The following is a 23,396-nucleotide window of genomic DNA, read 5'->3' as shown; positions in this document are numbered from 1 at the left end:
TTAAGGGAAAAAAGTTTGCAGCCAATTCTCTAGAGGTAGTGGGGAAAGGGAAGTTTTGGATATCCTTCTTACATTGTTCTATCTCATGTTGAAGCCTTCCTAAGGGAGGGCTGGGGACAGCCCCAAGAGTCAGGGTTATAAGGGAGGGAAATAACAATGTGAGTTGGGGAAGAGTTTGAGGCAGTTGGAACTGCTGGAGGGGGAGGGAAGTTAGTAGTGTTTGGAGGAGGAAGTTGGTCTATAGGAGAGGGAGGGAAGTTTGGTGGGAGAAGGTGGTCTAAAGCGGCCCACGTGTTCGTGGACTTTTGGGGTGAGGGATATTAATTTCTTGAGAGGAAGTAGTTTCTGGCTTGTGTCCTGTAGTTTTATGGACTAGAGGAGGACAGGCCCCTGCCACCAACACAGGGCATAGTCTATTTCCTCCTGGGAGATAGGACTTTTGTTATTGACATACTCTATTAAAAGTTGACAAATCCAATCCTCACTAGACCCAAACTTTGGCTAGAAGACTGAAGGTTTGAGGATAGGTTCTTTTTTCCAAATAAAAAATCAATATTTTATCATTTGTTGCTTTTTCTTATGTTTAGTTCTTTCATTATCCTTCCAATATTTTAACATAAGACCTAGAGGGCTATCTGAGTGTATTTTATTGTCCATCTTTTCCTTTTCATCCTGTCTTGCTTGGGCTAGTTCCCATCCTAGAAGTTTTAGGTGTTTCCTGACTGTGACCCCTAGGTAGGGGGTCAACATCTCTTACTAGAGATTTCTTGTACACTCTACTCTAGAGGCTCAACCCCCTTACTAGAAGTTTCTTGCACTCCTTTGCTTTTGCTTTTTCCACCTCTGGCTGCTTCCCCAGAGCGAATTTAGGTCCCTCTTAGCATTGGCGTCTTGGTATAAACCCCACAACAGGAATCCACCATAAGCCATATGAGGTGACCATGGAACTGCAGATCAGGACCACACTTGCTTTGCACTCAATTGTGCAGCTCACTCACACCTTTTCAACCTCCGGGATGCCCTGACCACCAAGAAACACTTTACTGCCCCTGTGGTTTTTCTTACCGTAGTCTCTGCACAGTTACCTAGTTGCTGCAGTATTTGTAGGCCTTTTCCTCCCACGTTGCTGAGAGTCCTGGTTTATTCATCACACCGGGTGGGGCTCAATTCCTTATTCCTGAGGCCACTGCAGTGAGGCAGTGGGATGTGTCTCCTCATGACAGGGGATTGCAGACCCTTCCCCGGAGGAGAATGGGATCCCTGATGAGCCCCCAAATTGTTAGAAACAAATGCTCGATGCCACAAAGAAGAACCAGCACTCAGGCAAAAAGTTGTCTCAGAATGGCAATTTACTTCTGCAGAACGGTGCTACCTGTATCAGCCACGATTGCAAGAGCACACCAAACAAAGAAGAAAAGGGGTCTTTATACCTAATTCCTGTTTCTGTGTCCTTTCCCCATTGGCTGCAGTTGGACCTCACAATCTAAGCTATCCAGATTGGCTAAGAATTAAACTTCTCCAAATAGGGTAAAAGACTTAAACTTTTCCAAATGGAGTAAATGCACAATTTGCAAAGGGAGGAGGGGAGGGAGAGACTGTTATTAACTAGGCAGAAGGGAAGGCATGTCTAGGTATGTCTGAATGCAGCAAGGTGGGACGGGCTGGTCACAGAACAGAGAGAAAAAGGAAGTTTGAAACTTTTTCCAAATATAAGGTAGTGAGAATGAGGACTTTGAAGGCCAAAGCAGGGAAAAGGGCTAATTTACAATCTTACAACTTACAACAAAAGAGTTAAGTTTTGAAGAGGAACTTAGTTGCTCTCACCAATATCTAGTCCCATATCTGCTTCTGTTATGGGTATATAAGGTATCCAGGTTATCAGCAGTGAATCTGTATAGGTTTGCAGCAACCTCAATTCTTGCCTCCTCAGAAAAAATAATTTGAGGGGCATAAGGCAGAAAAAGAGACCAAGGCAAGTCTCGGAACAGGAGTGGAAGTTTATTAAAAAGCTTTAGAGTGGGCACCAGGTACAGTGGCTCACACCTGTAATCCCAGCATTTTGGGAGGCTGAGGTGGGTGGATCAGCTGACGTCAGAAGTTCGAGACCAGCCTGACCAACAAAGTGAAACCCCGTCTCTACTAAAAATAGAAAAATTAGCCAGGCATGGTGGTAGGCACCTGTAGTCCCAGCTAATCAGGAGGCTGCAACAGAAGAATTGCTTGAACCCAGGAAGCGGTGGTTACAGTGAGCTGAGATCATGCCATTGCATTCCAGCCTGGGTTACAGAGAGAGACTCTATCTCAAAAAAAAAAAAAAAAAAAAAAAAAAAAGCCTTAGAGCAGGAAAGAAAGGAAAGTACACTTGGAAGAGACCCAAGCAGGCTACTTGAAGGACAAGTGCCCCACTTAATCTTGATCCTGGGACTTTATAAGATGGCCCACTTCAAGGGTCTTGCACCCCTTTCCCATGATTCTTCCCTTAGGGTGGGCTGCCTGAATGCACAGTGCCCTCCTTACCCTTAGGAAGTGAGCATGTGCAGTGTGTTTAAGAAGTTGTACACATGCCCATCTGAGGCTTTCTTCAGTTTTCTGGCAGAATGCCTCTGGAGGGTCATACTCCACCACTTTGTTTTTTAATGAACATGCCCAGGCTCACTTGCTCATTTCCTGTGATTTTACTGGAAGCTGATTACTAATCTCAAGTATTTTCATCTATTTGGGAAGTTGCCTGTCTTAGGTACCTGAATTCAATTAACACTTTAGTGTGGCAGCTTGGACCATCAGGAGATTGTCTCTCCCTGGCACTGATGGCCAAGTTATCATTTTTAGAGGGGCAGTGTGGTAACGGCCCAACCATCACTTGACTATAGTCAGACATTCCTGGTGGGTAGGTGGTAGGGCCCTCTCCTGCCCCACTCATGCCTAACTACCTGTAATGTTTCCCCCCACTCAAGAGCCCAAGACCCCAAATCTTTGGAGGAAAATGGATGAAGGTCAGTCTTTTTTAACTGCTTTCTGCTGACAAAGGGGTGGGGGTGGTTCTGTGGGTCTTGGCCCCTTGCTGTCAGGGCAGGAGGGTGACTCAGTGGGTTGGCAAAAGTGGTATCCAGCCAGGTCCAAGGGAGACAGGGGCAGAATTTTGCCTACTTTCTGTCCATGATGAGCAGTCTAGCGGTCCCCTGTAGAAGGGTACCTCTTGAATATTGAGAGGACAGTATCCTTCACTGAGGACCATCTGGAGCTTGATAGCCTGGGGGTGAGAGGAGACAAATTGGGTTTAGAATTTAGAAGGCCTGAACCAAAAAGGTGCAAAACTAGGAGAATAACAAGCGGTCCTAAAAAGGAAAGAACCCAGGAGAACCATTTCCAGGCTCCTTCCCAATCTAACCAACCCTGAGAGGCAAGTTCCCATAAATGGAGGCTTGATTTGGAAGTCGTGTGATGTTGTCCTGTACTTTTCACCGTTGGTTTACCCAAAAGCAATATTTTTCATCTAAGGATAAACAAAGTCCTCCTTGTGCTGCCATTAGTGTATCTAGTCCTCAACAATTCTGGAGGGAATGCAAATTAATACAGCCACCCTGAAAAACAGTATGGAAGTTCCTCAAAATACTAAAAATATAACTACCATTAGATTGCGTAATCCCGCTACTAGGTGTTTATTCAAAAGAAAGAAATCAATATGTCAAAGAGATATCTGTATTCCTATATTTAGTACTAGACACAATAGCCAAACTATGGAATCAATGTAAGTGCTATTAATATAGGAATGGATAAAGAAAATATGATACACATGGAATATTATTCAGTCATAAGAATGAAATCCTGTCACTTGCAGCAACATGGATGAAACTGTAGGTCATTAAGTTAAGTGAAACAAGCCAGGTACAGAAAAACAATTATTGTATTTCTCACTCATATGGATGCTAAGAAAGTATAGCTCATGAAAATAGAGAGCAGATTGGTGGTTATTGGGGGCTGGGAAGGGAGGCAGGGAGGATAAGAGATTGATTGAGTATAAAAATACAGCTAGATATAAAAAATAACAAGACGTAGTGTTCAAGAAATCAGTAGGGACTATAGAAAACAGTCTACCGTATATTTCAAAATAGCTAGAAGAGAATAATTTTAATGTTCCTAGCATAAAGAAATGAAACATCTAAGGTCATGGATATTCCAATTATCCTGATTTGATCATTATATATTATATGAATATATCAGAATATCACATATACTCCAAAAATATACACATGTAGCATGTAGCAATTTTTTATGTAATACATTATTTCTCTGGGGTATTTTTTGTGTGTGTCAAAGGGAATTATAAGATCAGAGGTGGAATGTAAGGGGAAGTAAAACTCTAGGTTCTTGCTATACCCTTCCCTCCTGGACAGGTTCCAGCCTTCTACACCCCACCTGACATAGGCTTGGAAATTATCTTTCAAGGCTAAATAATATAGATAGATAAATAGAGAAAGATATAGTGATAGCAAAAGAGATATATAATTTCTAAACAATAATATCTGAGGAAACAAGTGGGTCAGAAGATAACAGCAGAACAATGTATTTATACAGGGCTTGTGTGAAAAGCTTAGCTGTGTTGTCAGGATTAATAGAGAATTATATAGTAGGTAAGTTCACATGAGACAGGAAAAGAGAAACATAAATCAATATTCTTGCCTCCTATCTGCTTGGTCTTGCTCTTCTTTTATTATGCTGGGCCTTGGGATGGAAATTTCAGAACAGAATCTATCATAATTATCATTTCCTTCTCTGTCTTAGGACAAATACACAAGCCTGACACCCCTAATTTAGTATATGTGTCCCCATCCCCTATCAGATTTGGTGGAATTAGTAAATAAATGAGCGATTCTCATTCTTGAAAACATAAGATACATCTATGTGCAAAGAAAGAGTTGCATGATACATAAAGCCAGAGGACATGTCTTATTCAAAGTACTTAATAAAAGGAATTGGACATAAGGATGGATTGGTAAATATAAGTTAAAGAATACACATACTGGCTTAGGTGAAAAAATGATTTTCTGGCAAGCATAGGTGTCTTACTCAGAACCTGCAGCCCTGGAATTTTGCAAACTTCCTAATACTGAGTGTTTCATCAGAAGCTGGACACCATCAGTCAGAATGAATGAAGGATTCCTATGTCAGGGATACTGTTGGCCTTCACCCAGGTCCTGAGTGGATAGTTCACCAAATTCCCAATGACTAAGAAAAGAAACTCGGATTTTCAAAGTCTTCTCTTCAGTAAATGAAGTTGAAAGCATCTTTGTGTCTTTCGGTGAAGTCACCTGGAGACCCATGGGTCAAGACTCTGTCAAGTTACTGATAGGGGTGAGGGCACTGTGAGGAGACAGCACAATCAGCATGTTCAATCCACAGGCTACCAGAGGACACAGACCCATGAATCCTGAACAGACTGGTGGCTCTGAGTTTCAGGACATCATTTTTTTTTTTCCAAGAAAAAACTAAACATGAAGATCCTGGCAGCCATGCACATCCTACCATAGCCTGTCCCAGCAGACAAGCCAACTCATTCTTTCTCCACCTCACTCTCTACGTATCCTTCCTTAGGAATACTCCCAAGATGCTCTCACGGATTTGCTTGGTCTTGACACCATAGATTATGGGATTGACCATGGGTGGGAAGAGCAGATAGAAATTGGCGAGGAGGATGTGGACATGAGGGGCAGCATGGCGGGCTACACGATGCATGACTGAAGAGATGACCACAGGTGTGTAGAAGGCTAAGATGGCACCTATATGAGAGACACATGTCCCAAATGCCTTGTAGCGGGCCTCCTGAGAGGCAAGCAGTAGAACTGCCTGAAGAATAAAGATATAAGACAGGATAACAAAGAGCAGATCCAACACCACAATAAACATGGCCACAGCAATGCCATAGATGTTGTTGAAGCTAGTGTCCCCACACGCCAGCCTCACCACAGCCATATGTTCACAGTAGCAGTGGGCAATCACTGGGCCTCGGCAGTAGTGGAAGTGTCTCAGCAGGAAGGGAAGTGGAGTCATTAGTGTCACAGCCCGGGCCACAGCAGCCATGCCAATCTTGGTGATGAGGGACCCAGTCAGGACCTTGGTGTAGTGCAGTGGCTTGCAGATGGCCACATAGCGGTCAAAGGTCATGGCCAGCAGCACTGCTGACTCCATGATGGAGAAGGAGTGAAGGAAGAACATCTGGGCCAGACAGGCAAAGAAGCTGATCTCCCGATCCCTGAACCAGAATATGGCAAGCATTTTGGGCAGTGCTGAGGAGGAAAGGACCAGGTCGATGGCTGCCAACATGGCCAGAAAGAGGTACATGGGCTCATGGAGGGCTGCATCAGCCTGAATGATGAGAAGGAGGGTGCAGTTTCCAAGCAGGGCCAGTGTATATGCTGAGCAGAAGGGGATGGAGATCCAGATGTGCAGGTGTTCCAGGCCTGGAATCCCCATCAACAAGAAGGCAATTGGATGTGTTGAGGTGATATTGGAGGCTGACATGGCTCCTGGGAATTCTCTTCCTCCTTATCTGCTTCCACAGGGCCCTTCCAAAGAATATTCAATATCAGCAGAATTACAATGCTCACATTCAAACTCTGATCATTCTTGTGAGAAGATTAGTTCTTATCCCCATTTTTAGACATTAAAAGAAATTAGAAAATAATCATATGTATCATGAAATATTATGCATGATCCTTGCCCTTAAGGTGCTTATAAAAACACTGGGTGCTCAGGACATTTAATTCCAATAAAGCTAGTATTACAAAGCAGCCTTATTGAGAAATCAAGTGGAGGAAGAGCCTTTTGTGGCCTGCATGTGGCCAAAAGCAACTTTGTAAAGAATATAGATTGCTGCTTAATTCAAATCATACCCATAAACATTTACCGTCACTGTCTTCCTATTGCCTTCCAGCTCAAACTATACTCCCAATTATCAAAGAGTTTCTGCCCTGAAATGTCAATCTTGGTCATATGAAAAATAAATGTAGTTAGCACTTTCTAATAATTCGCTTTCCTACAAGTTCTTTAGATTTTTTTTCTAGCAGGGGTTTCGTAGGTCCTTATTTGACACTCAGAAATCCCTCCAACTAAAGCCCTACCTCCAGGTAACTTGAGAACATGAGAAGCCCTTTTGTTCTCTTTCACCTAACTGCAGTTTAACCTTCATCTCTACATACTTCTTCCTTCCTGGCCTTCACGACATTCAGAAGAAGAGATGCCCCACACTTACCCTTTTGCAAGACTGACCTATTCCCTTCACACTATTTTTCCATCTGGGATCCTTATCATTCTTTTTCCACCTTCTGTTGTCATTTCCCTTGAAAACGTTTAAATATTTCCTTCCAATATTTTTGACCTGTGCCACCTTTTTTTTCAGTTCCTGCCTAAAAACTTTCTTTTGAGGATTTTGAGATCTTTTAAAACACTTAGCACAAATCTGAAACAGTGCTCAGTAAATGTGGACACTTATGAATTGAGAAAACAAAAGATTAAGTCACTAACAATCAGAACAGTTGGAAAACATCAAAGATGAAACTTCAGCTTTGAGAACTCTGGTTTGCTGCCTCCCAATCCAATGTCTTAAATCACTACACTCTTCTGCTTCTACCTCATTGCTTCCTAAGAAGTATAAATCCAGCAGCATATTCAAGTTAACAGAAATATAACTCAAACTCATTATCATGATATAGGAAAAAAAATTAGAATCTAAACACTTGGGTTTAAGAAATGATTGAGCCATCAGCCTACCAACAGAAACTAGTATTAATCACTGAAATTTTTAAAGATTTAGGTTCCTCACCTATAGATGAAGGCATAACCATATCTTCCATGACAATTTTACAGTTTCATCGTGAGGAAAGATAAAATAATGAGAAGAGTCCCTGTAAACTGTAAAGCATTGTAAAACTGTTATTTGTCATTACAATATTCCCCCTCCCACACAAATCTGCCCCCTTTTTTAAAATGTTTTTCTTGACATCAGCACAATCCTGCATTCCTTGGCCTTATATCTCCCTCCATCTAACACCCGCAACTGTTTTCCTTCACAACAACATTTGTTGAAAAAGTTGAGTAATTCATTCTCTACTTCCTCATCTCTTAATTTTAAATTCCTTCCAATCTAGCTCCCATTTCCTCTACTCCCCTTATATGATCTTATCATTGCTTATTTATTCCCCTCACTCTCTCCTTTTCTCTCCTCTTTTTGTTTCCCTTTTATTCTCATACTTCTCTAGGTACTCTCTTAGGTGGTAAAAATGCCAAGAGAAATCAATATTCAGGGAATGCTCAAATGTCTAGCTTCTACTCTGAGTTCCCAACTAGCACATACTACTCCCCACTGGATAGCTCCACTTCAAAGTCTCATAGGCATCTCAAACAAAATAGGGCCAAAACAGAAATCTCTCTCCACAAACTCTTTCCTCTCCATGACTTGCCCATCTCAGTATGTATTATTACCATCCATCCCAAAGCTAGGTCAGAAACCCAGGGGGTAATCCTTGAGTCAGTCTGCTTCCTCATCCTTTATATCCAATTTCAAAAGGCAAGTGTGATCAACCTATATGTTCCAGTCCCCACTCTTTTGTGTGTGCCTTGCCAAGCACTCTTACTTAAGTCACCATCCTCTTTCATCTGGACTACAAAAGTCTCTTAACTCTTCTCAGTGGTATGGAATCTTGTACCCTCTATAATAACTCATTCTCTGTACTGCAGCCAAAAAGGCCATTTAAGAAAGCAAGTTCTATCAGGCAAGGCCTTCACTAAAGCCTTCATGGGCTACCATTGTACTTACTTCTGGCTTACAAGATCCTGCTTGGTCTGGTCACTACTCACTTTTCAGCCTCATCTCTTCCCCTTCTCCTTTCATTATTCTCCAGGCATATGGCCTTCCACAGATACTGGAGCTCACAGAGTTCTCAGTCAGTGATGGTGGCCCTTGATCCTGCCCCTGAATTGTCTCATACTGTTCTTCTCTCCATGCCCTGTGCCTTCCATAATTGACATATCATCATCTCTTTCCTGTGTCAGTATAAAAACCTCCTTAGTTTTCTACCCCTGCTCACCTCATCCACTACAGGGTGACAGACCACATATTTTATTAGTTTAGTGCAAAAGTAATTGTGGTTTTTGCCATTACTTTTTATGCAAAAACCGCAATTGCTTTTGAGCCAACCCAACACTTCTGTGCTGAAAACCACTTATAGGATCTCATTGCTACAAGAAAAATAAAAATCACTAAACACTTGTGAAAACCTATTCCTGCCTAAATTGTTGGCCTTACTCCTTTTAGCCCCCTAAATATTCATCCTAGGTTCAGCCACACTGGGTTATTTGCCATTTCCTGAAAGGGTAATGTTTGTAGCTTATACTGTTTATCTGGAATTCTTTCCTCTGTCCCCTTTCATACCTAATCAAGATCCTGCCACCTTCTTGGTGAAGTCTTTTCAGACTCTTCCAGGAAGATGTTCTCAGTCATTTCAATGAAGATTCACTAACGCATTGAATCAAATAGCACAATGAGGGTACCATCTGTGTTACCTCTGCATGTATCTAGTAATCATCAGGCCATGAATTCTTTGAGTACAAAGGCTGTGACTTTATTCACTTCTATATTCAGACTTTATTGAACATGGTTGATACTCAATAAGTGCCTTTTTATTTTTAACCTTTTTAAACTTTTAGGTTCAAGGGTACATGTGTTTGTTTGTTATACAGGTAAATGTGAGTCATGGGGGTTTGTTGTACAGATTATTCCATCACTCAGGTACTAAACCTAATACCCAATAGTTATTTTTTCTGCTCCTCTCCCTCCTCCCACCCTCCACCTTCAGATAGGCCCCAGTGTCTATTGTTCCCCCTTTTGTGTCCATAAAGAATAGCACTAGGAAAAGAAAAGTGCTATTTTAAATGAATGCATGAATGATTCACTTCCTGGAGAAACTTACTCCTTCCTTCCTACTGCATAATATACCACCCTCTGATCCAAACTGAGACTTACCTCCACACATGGAAAATTCTATGAAATTTCCCATCACTTTTTGTTACCTAGGTCAGAATAAAAGCCTCTTGTTAGAAACTCTGCCTCAAAGTCTAACATATATCTGTGCATTTTCTCCAGGACTTAGCTTTGAGATGGAGGCATGGAAGCCCCATGATGAAAGGACTCTTTTGTGTCTTTACCACAACTATATCCCATATAGGCACTTGCTAACTATTTCTTGAATAAATAAAAGAATGTCCTCTTATACATGTTGTCACCCTTATCCTAAGTGAATATGCTTCAATTCCAAACAGGGCTCCCCGCTCCCTGAGTGGCCTCATCTCCCTTACGCCCAGTGTGCTCCTGCTGCCCACACCTGGCCCTCCCATTTATTTGTCCTCAATCTCACAGCTTGCCTATGCTGTTTTAAAATGCCTGAGAATCCATCAACTTTCCCTCTTTCCAGTGTCCATTCAAATGTACCTCTAATTCCATTCACCATCTGACTCTGCTTATCTGGTCTTCTGCCCAACACCCTTGAACCTGCTTGGCATGAGTGCTTTGTCCGGTCCTTACATGTCGTCGTCTTATGTTTGTTTCCTGCCTTCACAGCCAAGATGTCAGCAAACAACAAAAGGAAGACTTTGTCTCCCCCAAAAGTGCATGGGGACTCCATACCTACAGAGTATTCAGTCAGTGCTGTTATCTATGTGGCAGGCCACACCTGTATCCTGAGAGGACCTTAGAATGATGGGTTTGGGAAACTGAGTCCCCAAATGGTCATGGAGGAAATAAGCAGCATACCTAGTACTAAATTTCACATCTCCTCACCCCTAATCCATGCATTAGATTCTCATAAGGAGTGCATAACCTAGATCCCTTGCATGTGTAGTTCACAGCAGGGTTTTTGCTCCAATGAGAATCTAATGCCCTGGCTGATCTGACAGAAGGAAGAGCTCAGGCAGTAATGCTCTCTCACCTACTGCTCACCTCCTGCTGTGCATCCCAGTTCCTAACAGGCCGCGGACCAGTGCCAGTCTGTGGCACAGGGGTTGGGGACCCATGGTCTATAGGACTACTATAAGACCATGCTGCAAAGATATAACTAGTTGTTGCTGAAAACTTTAATAAGTAAGTGTACCTGACCTGTCCTTTCTACCTCCTTATTTCAGCCTCCTCCTTTTTATCCTGGACTATTATAGCAGCTACGACTTAGGTTGGGCCAGAATGTGCAGTAGGAGGGAAGTGACTAACATGGTCTGGGCCGTAGCTGAATGCTAAGGTTTTCTGGAGGAGGTCCCTAATGCACAACACAAAAAGGAGTGCTTGCCTGAGAGGCAGGAAAGTTGTTCCTCTGATAATGATGGCACGGAGGATCTGGAGCTTGCAGAAGCAACTATTTTGAGGAGGGTTGAGAGCTTTCCTGTTAGACATATACAGGGATGAGAATGAGAGAAGAGAATCAGGAGATAAGGTAATGCCTGAGATGAAGATAAGTTAGGTTGTCTGAGCATAAGAGATCTGTAAGAGCTGGATTCTGCTCTGTACACTCCATGGCTCAGCTTCCTGACCTAGCCTATTCCCCTCAAATATTAAACATTCTTCTCCCATCAGGTCTCTGCTCTGCCTTTGGATTTTCCCTCTAGTGATTATTATTTTCAGTCTGATTTCTGCCATTATCCCGGTTGTTCCTGTTTTCACTGCTCCCCCAGCTCATATGCCCTTAACTTGCTCCAGCCCCAGGAGCCAGTTGATTCCAGCATAGGCACCCCTCCCTAGTCGTCTTGTCCCTGGTCCCATCCGTGTCAGCTGTCTCACTGTGCCCTCCATCTGCCTGGTCTTCCCCTTCCACCATTGCCCCAGTTTGTGCTCACCCCTCAGCAGGAAGCTCAATTAATTTGCCACGCACTTTAGGGAAAACTGGTGCAGTTTTCCTCTCTTAGAGAAGGGTTGGGAAAGAGAGTTAGAAAGGGAGTGTCTGGCTATATCCTCATAATCAGCTGCTGTTTTCCCAAAAGAAAAGGGAAACAGGCCCTGTCTCTGAGGAATACCCTGAAAGGGCCCCATGATGAGCCTAGTCTCTTCTCTGTGGCCAACTCTAGGAGCCTTCCCTGCTTCAGGCTCTGTTCTTCTGGGATTCCTGCCTCTGGCTTCCTACAGGCCCTACTCCTTCACCATTCTGTGGTATTCGATCATGCCTCTCCCTCGAGGCAGGATGGAGTGTGATTTCAGTAATCGGTGTGCCCTTCTCCACCCTCTCCTTCTTTCTTCACCCTCCCCTTCCTTCCGTGCAGTGCAAACTGCAAAATAGAGCCTCCTAAGAATACACAAGCAGCTGTCTTATGGGTATGCTTTCCAGTTGTGACTCAGAAAAGTGGAGTTCAGGCATAACTTGGTCAAGGTTATCTATTCTTTGTTTTATTTGGAGTTTGGATGTTTTTGTTTGCAGACAGAGCTGTGAGTTAAGGTAATAGGTGACAAATCTAGGTTTGTCTCAGCTTGTGACCTTGACAAGGCACTTAACCTCTCTGTTCTTTGGATTGTTTCTTGTTGTGGGGACAATAATCCCAGTCCTTCCCACCTCACTGGGTGGGGTGATCCAATGAGATCATTGAGGAATAACTCTCAATGTTATTATTGCTCAATTATTAACCATTAATAATACCAACATATCAATAAGTCCTCTTATCACTGGTCTTAGAGCTTGCTATTCTTCTGCCATGGTCCTGAGAAAGGAAGTCGGTTTTTGCAGTAGCCTCTAAGTCCTTTAACCTGAAATAACTCTAGATGGGAGCCCAGTAGCTCCTACTGAGACTGTATTCTGGTCACATTCCCTTTCTTCCCACAGAGACACACAAATCTTCCATCAGTTATCCTAACTCTTGTCCCTCAGAGACAAGGACTTGCCTCTCACACCTAGAGTCTCCAGAACACATTGGGTTGAGGTGGACTTCTACACAGGGCTTGCATTGTGAAAATCTGAATTAAGTTTAGCAGACACAGGCTACATAGAGATGGTGATCCAGACTTGAAGTTCACAAGCTTATATTAGGAACGTCATTGTGGAAGATACCAGACCGTGTTAGGGAAAGATTGAATTATATATTTAATTATTTTGAGAAACCACCATATGCCATTTTCCACAGTGGCTACACTATTTTGCATTCCCACCACCAGTATACGTGGTTCCAACCTTACCACTTCCTCAACACTATTTTCTGGATTTTGATCATAGCCATCCTACTGGCTGTGAAAATAGTATCTCAATGTGTTTCCATTTGTATTTCCCTAATGATTACTGATGTTAGGCCTCTTTTCTTATTGGCCATTTGTATATCTTCAGAAAAATGTTTATTCAAGTCCTTTGCCCATTTTTGAATTGGATTATTTGGTGGGGGGGTATTGTTGTAGGAGTTCTTTATATACTCTGGATAGTAATACCTTATTAGACGTATGCTTTGCAAACACTCTCCTATTCTGTAGGTTGCCTTTCTACTCTCTTGATAGTCCTTCCATGAACAGAAGTTCTTAGTTTTGATGAAGTCCAATTTATTTTTCTTTTGAGGCCTATACTTTTGGTGTCATAACCAAGAAAACATTGCTAAATCCAAAGTCCTGAAGCTTTTTGCTTATGTTTTCTTGTATGGGTTTTATGATTTTAGATCTTATATTCCATCTTTGATCCATTTGATTTAATTTTTTTATATGGTAAAGGTCCAACTTCAGTCTTTTGCATGTGGATATCCAGTTTTCCAAGCACCATTTGTTTGAAAACACAAATAATGAATTCTTTTTGTTTTTTCCACAAGTTATTGGGGTACAGGTGGTATTTGGTTACATGAGTAAGTTCTTCAGTGGAGATTTGTGAGAACCGGGTGCACCCATCACCCGAGCAGTATACATTGCACCATATTTGTTGTCTTTTATCCCTTGCCCCCTCCCACTCTTCCCCCTAAGTCCCCAAAGTCCATTGTATCATCCTTATGGCTTTGCATCCTCATTTTACCCAACCCCATTTTACCCAATAGCATTTGGCAGTTGAGCATTTCCCAGTTCCTGGTTTCCTGAACAACATTATCTTGCAGGTTTTCTTTCTTCCTCATTAGTGTTGTCTTCTGCTGGCTAGTTCTTTTTTTCCTCTCCTTTGAATCTCTTCTTTTTGTACACTAACTTGTAGGCATTTTCATCATTTTTCATGGTTTTAACTATCTACTCTTTGATAACTCACAACTCTATATCTTCAACTCAGATATCTCCCTTGAACTTCAAATTGGTAAATTATTTTCTTTTTTTTTTTTTTTTTTTTTGAATGGCATGCCTGTTTTATTTAATTTTTTCTTTAAAACACAGAAAGTGTGGTCCTGTATCAGCAGCATTACCTGGGAGGAATTCACAGGCTCTCAGGCCCACTCCAGACTTTTTATTATTATTATACTTTAAGTTCTACGGTATATATGAACAACATGCAGGTTTGTTACATATGTATACATGTGCCATGTTGGTGTGCTGCACCCATTAACTTGGCATTTACATTAGGTATATCTCCTAACACTATCCCTCCTCCATCCCCCCACCCCACAACAGGCCCCGGTGTGTGATGTTCCCCAACCTGTGTCCAAGTGTTCTCATTGTTCAATTCCCACCTATGAGTGAGAACATGCAGTCTCTGGTTTTCTGTCCTTGCGATAGTTTGCTCAGAATGGTTTCCAGCTTCATCTATGTCCTTACAAAGGACATGAACTCATCATTTTTTATGGCTGCATAGTATTCCGTGGTGTATATGTGCCACATTTCCTTAATCCAGTCTATCATTGATGGACATTTGGGTTGGTTCCACGTCTTTGCTATTGTGAATAGTGCCACAATAAACATACGTGTGCATGTGTCTTTATAGCAGCATGATTTATAATCCTTTGGGTATATACCCAGTAATGGGATGGCTGGGTCAAATGGTATTTCTAGTTCTAGATCCTCGAGGAATCACCACACTGTCTTCCACAATGGTTGAACTAGTTTACAGTCCCACCAACAGTGTAAAAGTGCTCCTATTTCTCCACATCCTCTCCAGCACCTGTTGTTTCCTGGCTTTTTAATGATTGCCATTCTAACTGGTGTGAGATGGTATCCCATTGTGGTTTTGATTTGCATTTCTCTGGCCAGTGATGATGAGCACTTTTTCCTGTGTCTGTTGGCTGCATAAATGTCTTCTTTTGAGAAGTGTCTGTTGATATCCTTTGCCCACTTTTTGATGGGGTTGTTTGATTTTTTTCTTGTAAATTTGTTTAAGTTCTTTGTAGATTCTGGATATTAGCCTTTTGTCAGATGGGTAGACTGTAAAAATTTTCTCCCATTCTGTAGGTTGCCTGTTCACTCTGATGATAGTTTCTTTTGCTGTGCAGAAGCTCTTTAGTTGAATTAGATCCCCCTGTTTGCAGATGACATGACTGTGTATTTAGAAAACCCCATCATCTCAGCCCAAAATCTCCTTAAGCTGATCAGCAACCTCAGCAAAGTCTCAGGATACAAAAATCAATGTGCAAAAATCACAAGCATTCCTATCCACCAATAACAGAGAGCCAAATCATGAGTGAACTCCCATTCACAATTGCTTCAAAGAGAATAACATACCTAGGAATCCAACTTACAAGGGATGTGAAGGACCTCTTCAAGGAGAACTACAAACCACTGCTCAACAAAATAAAAGAGGACACAAACAAATGGAAGAACATTCCATGCTCATGGATAGAAAGAATCAATATCGTGAAAATGGCCATACTGCCCAAGGTAATTTATAGATTCAATGCCATCCCCATCAAGTTACCAAAGACTTTCTTCACAGAATTGGAAAAAACTACTTTAAAGTCCATATGGAACCAGAAAAGAGCCCACATTGCTAGACAATCCTAAGCCAAAAGAACAAAGCTGGAGGCATCATGCTACTTGACTTCAAACTATACTACAAGGCTACAGTAACCCAAACAGCATGGTACTGGTACCAAAACAGAGATATAGACCAATGGAACAGAACAGAGCCCTCAGAAATAATACCACACATCTACAACCATCTGATCTTTGACAAACCTGACAAAAACAATAAATGGGGAAAGGAATCCCTATTTAATAAAAGGTGCTGGGGAAACTGGCTAGCCATATGTAAAAAGCCAAAACTGGATCCCTTCCTTACACCTTATACAAAAATTAATTCAAGGTGGATTAAAGACTTAAATATTAGACCTAAAACCATAAAAACCCTAGAAGAAAACCTAGGCAATACCATTCAGGACATAGGCATTGGCAAGGACTTCATGACTAAAACACCAAAAGCAATGGCAATTATTTTCTTTTCTAACATCTATTCTTATCTAATATACATGTCCAACTTTACAGGACCAAAACAGAACTCTGGTTCCTCTCTCCCTCCATCCCTGTAAACCTACTTTTCTCTTCGTGTTTCCTGTGCATTGAAGCCCTTCCCTTTACTCAACTTCTCAGATTGGAGCCTTCCTTGAAGCCCATCATATTCTCATAACCCCACATTGAATCAATCTACCAACAAATCCTATCAACTGGACCTTCAAAGTATATCCCAAGTGTGATCACTTCTCATTGCCTCCCTGCTGCCACTCTGGTCTAAGGCAAAATCATTTCCTGTGTTGGCTATAACAATAACTTTTGTAACAATAACAACTCTTTTATCCTTGTCCCTTACGTCAAACCTGGAGCAGGTATTTTAAAGTTTAAGTCACAGTATAACAGAACCCTGTTCAAAAGCTTCTGATAGCTTTCCACCACAGATCAAACAAAATTCAGTCTTCACCATGGTTTACAAATACCTTTTGGTCTCTGGACCTTTGCTACTTCTCCTACCATCTCCTCCTAGTCACTCCAGTCCAGCAACTGGTGGCCTTATACTGTCCCTCAAATTCACCAAACACGTTCCAGAAATCAAGGCCTGTATGTCTGTTCCTTTTGCCTGGAGCACTGTCTTCCATACAGCTGCATGCCTTGTTCACTTGTTTCATCAAGATTTCTACCAAATGTCACCTTCTCAGAAAGACCTATCATGACCACCCTATCTAAAATTGTGTCCCATGTCATTTTTCTGTCTTATTATCCTGTTTTTACCCACAGTACTTTAATAATTTATTTTTCATTAACAAATTGTATATATTTATCATGTACAACACGGAGTTTTTAAATGTGTATACATTGTGAAATGGCTAAATCAAGCTAATTAACATATATTACCTCACATACTTTTCCATCTTTGTGGTGAGAGCAATTAAAATCTACTCTCTTCATAAGTTTCAAGAATTATAATACATTGTTATTAACTGCAGTTCCCATCTTATACAATAGGTCTCTTAAATTTATTTCTTTTAACTGAAATTTTGTCTCCTTCAACCAACATTTCCTCAATCCTGACACCCCCACACCCTGGGAACTACCATTCTACTTTCTCTACTTCTGTGTTCAACTTCTTTAGATTCCACATCTAAGTAAGATCATGCGATATTTGTCTTTTTGTGCCTGGCTTATTTCACTTCACATGAACTCCAGATTTGTATATGTTCTCAAATGACAGAATTTCCTCCTTTTTTAATGCAGAATAGTATTCCATTGTGTGTGTGTGTGTGTGTGTGTGTGTGTGCGTGCATGTGTGCGCACGCGTGCACCACATTTTCTTTATCCATTCATCCATCCATGAACACTTAGACTGATTCTATATCCTGGCTATTACAAGTACTGCTGCAGTGAACATTGGAGTATAGGTATCTCTTCAACATATTCCTTCAGATATATATCCAATACTGGGATTGCTAGATCACATGATAGTTCTATTTTTAAGTTTTGTTAGTTCTATTTTTAATTTTTTGAGGAAACTTCATACCATGTGCCATAATGGCTATACTAATTTACATTCCTACCAACCATGTGCAATTTCTCTATACCATCTCCAATGCTTACAACATTTTAATAATAGCCATTCTAACTTCAGAGCACTTTAATGCTGTAATGAACATCATTGTGGATATCTCCTTAACATTGTTTTAGACATACACCCAGTTCTGGAGTTGCTGGATCATACAGGTAGTTCTATTTTAACTTTTTGAGGAAATTTTATACTATTTCCCATAAAGGCTGTACTGCTTTACATTCCTACCAACCGTGTGCAAGGATTCGCTTTTCTTCATATTCTCTCCAACACTTATCTTTCATCATGTTGATAATAGCCATTCTAATTTCATGGAACTTTTCAATATCTGTCGTGTATTGATTTTTTAATGCAAATGTCTCCTATTAGCATAGACGTCCCATGAAACAAGAACTTTGTCTTCCTTGTTCAATATGGCATTCCTAGTAGTACTTAGAGAAATGCTGACACATAGTGGGTGCTCAATAATATTGTATAGAATAGTTGTTGTTGGCTGAATAAAATGTGCCCCCATAGTATCCTAAGTCAATGCTAAACATCTATGACTGTCCCTGAGACCCATAAAAATAATGAAGAGCTGAGGCTTGGCTCTGATCATTGTGGAGCTGGCAGAAAATGTAAATCATTTCATGTATCTGTTTTGCCACTGTAGAATCAGTTGAGTCCCCGAAGAACCAAATGGGAGAATGACCAAAACTTGGGATCCCCAAACTTTTCATATTTGAAGTGTCATTTCTCTGTGATCTCCCAGGGAACCTATATGTTTGGAGAATAAAGCCTGCACCTTCCTCTTCATCATCTGGGCCAAGTCATTCCCCACTAGGTCTTCCCTTCACCATCTGCATTTAAAGCTCCTTAAAAGCAGGAATATTTCCAGACCTTTATATCTCCAGGACAATAGCAGATACATAAGCCGTCAATGTGTGTTTGTTGACTTATTGTCCGAAATCAAGTTTCATATCTGCCCAGACTACATTTGATTAGAATCCAATCTGTTCTTTCGACAGCCTTCCCCCAGTACCTAACATCATCACAATCTTCTTTTAAATTCCAACAGAGAGAGAGATTCCTCCTGGTCTCTGCCTTCACAAAGTCTATCATGTAGGAATCTACTGATGATTTACCAGGTTCTAGGCACTTTATTAAAATTGCATATGCGCTATTTCATTTCAATCTTCCCCATTTTTGAAAATGGGGAACAAGAGGCTAAGAGTTGTTACTTAACTTACCTAAGGTCATGCCAACAGTATTTAGAGTGAACTCTATCCCACGAATGGCATTTGATGATGCTGCATGGCAATAGAGAGAAAGGACACACACAGGGTGTCAGAAAAGAATCATGAAAACATTGGCTTTGAATTAGGCTTCAGTGGTCCCCAGAAAATGCCCAATGTCCCTTGCCTTCCAGGTTTTACACATGCTGTGTCCTCTTCCTGGTGTATTCCTCCCTTCAGACCCACTTTATCTGTCTAAACCCTAAATCCTTGACTAATTCTTTTTTTCTTTTAGGGTACCTGTGCACAATGTGCAGGTTTGTTACATATGTATCCATGTGCCATGTTGGTTTGCTGCACCCATTAACTCGTCATTTAGCATTAGGTATATCTCCTAATGCTGTCCCTCCCCCCTCCCCCCACCCCACCACAGTCCCCGGAGTGTGATGTTCCCCTTCCTGTGTCCATGAGTTCTCACTGTTCAATTCCCACCTATGAGTGAGAACATGCGGTGTTTGGTTTTTCGTCCTTGCGATAGTTTACTGAGAATGATGGTTTCCAGTTTCATCCATGTCCCTACAAAGGACATGAACTCATCATTTTTTATGGCTGCATAGTGTTCCATGATGTACATGTGCCACATTTTCTTAATCCAGTCTATTGTTGTTGGACATTTGGGTTGGCTCCAAGTCTTTGCTATTGTGAATAGTGCCGCAATAAACATACGTGTGCATGTGTCTTTATAGCAGCAAGATTTATAGTCCTTTGGGTATATACCCAGTAATGGGATGGCTGGGTCAAATGGTATTTCTAGTTCTAGATCCCTGAGGAATCACCACACTGACTTCCACAATGGTTGAACTAGTTTACAGTCCCACCAACAGTGTAAAAGTGTTCCTATTTCTCCACATCCTCTCCAGCACCTGTTGTTTCCTGACTTTTTAATGATGGCCATTCTAACTGGTGTGAGATGGTATCTCATTGTGGTTTTGATTTGCATTTCTCTGATGGCCAGTGATAATGAGCATTTTTTCATGTGTCTTTTGGCTGCATAAATGTCTTCTTTTCAGAAGTGTCTGTTCATGTCCTTCACCCACTTTTTGATGGGGTTATTTGTTTTTTTCTTGTAAATTTGTTTGACTAATTCTTAATAGTGAATCCCTCCCCTGCCAAAAGAGCCTCTGTCTGTTTTTTAAAGTCTGCATATGTCCCATTGAATTTTAATTGATTTTAATGTCTGTCCATCCTCCAGTCCAGACTGTGACCTCCTTGAGAACAGGGGCATGATCCTTCAACCCTATGCCTTAAAATCTAGCATAATCTTTCACATATAATAGATGCTCAGTAAGTGATTGTTACATTTGATAAAATAAGATAAACACTTTTTATTGAGGGCTTATCAGATACCAGGCAAAATGATAAATATTTTGTATACATCATCTAATTTAATCTTCACTGCTTCCCCACTTCACATTGAAGAACTAGTGTTCAAAAAAAAATAGTTTTTCCTAAATAAACACCAAGAAGCAAATATTTTATCAGGAGTATCCAGTATTTTGGCTGGACCACACTGGAAGTTGTCTTAGGCCACACATAAAATACACTAACACTAATGATAGCTGATGAACCAAAAAAAAAAGTCACAAAAAAATTTCATAACATTTTAAGAAAGTTTACAAATTTGCGTTGGTCTGCAGGTTGGACAAGCTGGTTTTAGATGGAGGGAGGGGGCCAGGAGAAAAAAACAAAATTAGTAAAACATTCTAAACTATGTTTCTGTGCCAAGAAAACCTTTAAGACTATTTATCTCAAGGACCTTTCCAACTACCCCACCTACCCACATGGAACTCGCAGGATAGATCTTCTCTGCTATCCTATCCTTCCCTCTCCCATCAGGGCCTGTATTTCCAGCTTTCAATTTGCTGCCTCTTTCCAGCATCCCAGGGGTCTTTTTAGTGTCTTTATCCTCCAGGGAATTGCTACCCTCATGTAGGATGCTAATAATAGGATAAATACCCCAGCTCTTTTGCTTCCCACACTCTAACCCCTGTAGGACCAGATTCCACTATCACATCCTGCCTCAGACCTGGTAAGTTTGTCTCTCTGTCTGTTTGGTCTTCTCAGTGTGCCTATTATACGGTTGAACAAAGACATGACTGCCACTAAGGTAATTTTTTCACTGAGGTTGTCTCTCCTTCAGATTAAAAGGACTTACAAATGAATTACACTTTTGACCACTGTTTTGTGGCCATGTAGTTTAATTGGCTCTTCAGATAACTGTCTCCCCTAGTAATTGCCATAGTAGCCTATGAAGTAGGAATCAACCTCTCCAGGTTACACAGATAGGGAAACAGTTTGAGAGAGTTTAGGTGGCTTGACTGAGATCACACAGCTGGTGAGTTGTAAAGCTGGGATTTGAATCTGGCTGCCCTTGGGCATCCATGAGTGAGTGCTAAATTCTAGGTTGCTCACTTCCAGACGCTCATGAGCACCTTCAGGATAAAGAACTTGCTCCTTTCCTCAAGAGACAGCCTTGTTCCTGGCATTTTAACTCCTATTCTTATATATTTTAGGTAAGGCCTTTCTTATACCAAGTGCTAAAATAAATAAGAACAAAGCAGAGGAATGAGGGGCATGAAGGAGAGTTATTATTCTGGAGAGCTATCTGGAGGAGGCAGGGAGTCTTCCTTGCCTGATCTCAGTAAGCAGATGAATCACAGGAAAATGACACTAGAGTATAGGCAGAAAAGTGTTCATGGGCAGAGAGTAGAAAGCTTTAAGAGTCTCTAGACATTCACCGTGGAGAGGACTCTGCAGCCGTGCCACCTACTCCCAGCCTACACATCACTGAATCAGACTAAAGTGGCAAAGGTTCCTTTGAACACGGTGATGATAACCCATCTTCTGCCTTGCATACTTTCCCAGTACCCTAAAATCTCATCCTGAGTGTTTTTCATGAGGTCTAACTCAAATATTAGTAGGAGAGTCAAAAAGTGAAGACCCCCAAGGCTCTCACCTCAACCTTGAGCTCTTTCCTAAAATCCAGGAATATTATACTCAACATATGCTCTTCCAAATTCATTTTCCCCATCTGTGCAAAGTGGGTGAGACAAGGGGAAATTCTGGTCATTATGCTGTGTAGTTCCAGATCAAGGGTGGAGCAAAAGTTTTTTGAGTAGCAGTTTAAGGCCTGAGAAAATCTGATTCAATTATTAAAAGACTGAGGTGGAAGAAGAAAAGAAGGGAGGGAAAGAAAGTAGGGCCGTCTCATTCATGACTGGATTATTCAGCTCTCAATTTTCCCCACAAAGGGTACTGAAGCAAGGACACTCCAAAAACAATGTCTTACATAAATGTATGTCCCTGTGTCTTCTGAGTACAGCCTTGCTCATGCATCTTGCACAATAACATATATAGGTACACACAATCACATGCCCAGCCAAACACTGCATTCTCATCAAATGGAACAGTTCTACATGCATCATTTCACAAGGTTCTTCACACTCTAATTTCTCTATCCCAGACCTTTCAGCTACCATGAAGGCTAAAATCTCTTCTAGGCTTGCTTGGACCCCGGCTGGATGGTGGAAATTCAGGGAGATACAATAGAAGAGAAAAACAGGAAATACATGAAGGGATGATAAGACAGAAAGGAACAAGATGATTTGCTCAATATGAGAGTGACAGCCACAGTTGACACTGGGATGGAAAGGAGGCATCCTGGACCACAGTTCTTTCCTGAAGATCATATTAGAAGACCTTACCCTCTTCATTCCTGCTCCTACCTCTTTCCCCAAAGCAGTTTCCTATGATCTCTGGGTCTGGGTAGCTGATACTAAGGATTGCAAGGAGCATTGCATTTTAAGATTAGGAATACAGATGAGCATCACTATAGGGTACAATTTGTTCCACTATCTCTGTTTCAATTAGCAATTGGAACACAGTCACATACAATTATATTAGAAGCTCTTTTCTTTTGATAGAGGTACTTTTCTTTCTACTCTCTCCTATGTCTATTTCTGGTTCTTGTTCTCATCTTTTTTATCTCACCACCTCTCTCTCTACTGTCCCCTTCCTGCCATTTTTTGTTTAATCTTTCCTTTCTCTCAAATTCCCAATTACTACCTGGTTAGATAAGAAAAAAATGAGATAAAAATATATTTTAAAATGTAGGTGAGGGAAGATCAGGAGGGTGTTTGAGGGTAATAGACAGGAGATATGGGGAGATGTACGGAAGCACAGTACT

The 23,396-nt window shown here is 41.2% G+C and overlaps 1 protein-coding gene across 1 annotated transcript; it reads right to left on the bottom strand.

The window, feature by feature from the left end:
• Nucleotides 1-5,510: 5,510 nt before the first annotated feature.
• On the bottom strand, nucleotides 5,511-6,558 carry LOC100601888 (olfactory receptor 52K2). Its single transcript, XM_003254803.2, has one exon. The coding sequence runs from the start codon at nucleotides 6,517-6,519 to the stop codon at nucleotides 5,575-5,577; it is 945 nt and encodes a 314-aa protein (XP_003254851.1). The 5' UTR covers nucleotides 6,520-6,558; the 3' UTR covers nucleotides 5,511-5,574.
• Nucleotides 6,559-23,396: the final 16,838 nt, after the last annotated feature.

The sequence above is a fragment of the Nomascus leucogenys genome, chromosome 15, assembly GCF_006542625.1.
Source record: "Nomascus leucogenys isolate Asia chromosome 15, Asia_NLE_v1, whole genome shotgun sequence".
Classification (NCBI taxonomy): domain Eukaryota; kingdom Metazoa; phylum Chordata; class Mammalia; order Primates; family Hylobatidae; genus Nomascus; species Nomascus leucogenys.
Note: the sequence above shows the minus strand (reverse complement) of the source record. Positions and strands in the feature narration are given on the sequence as shown.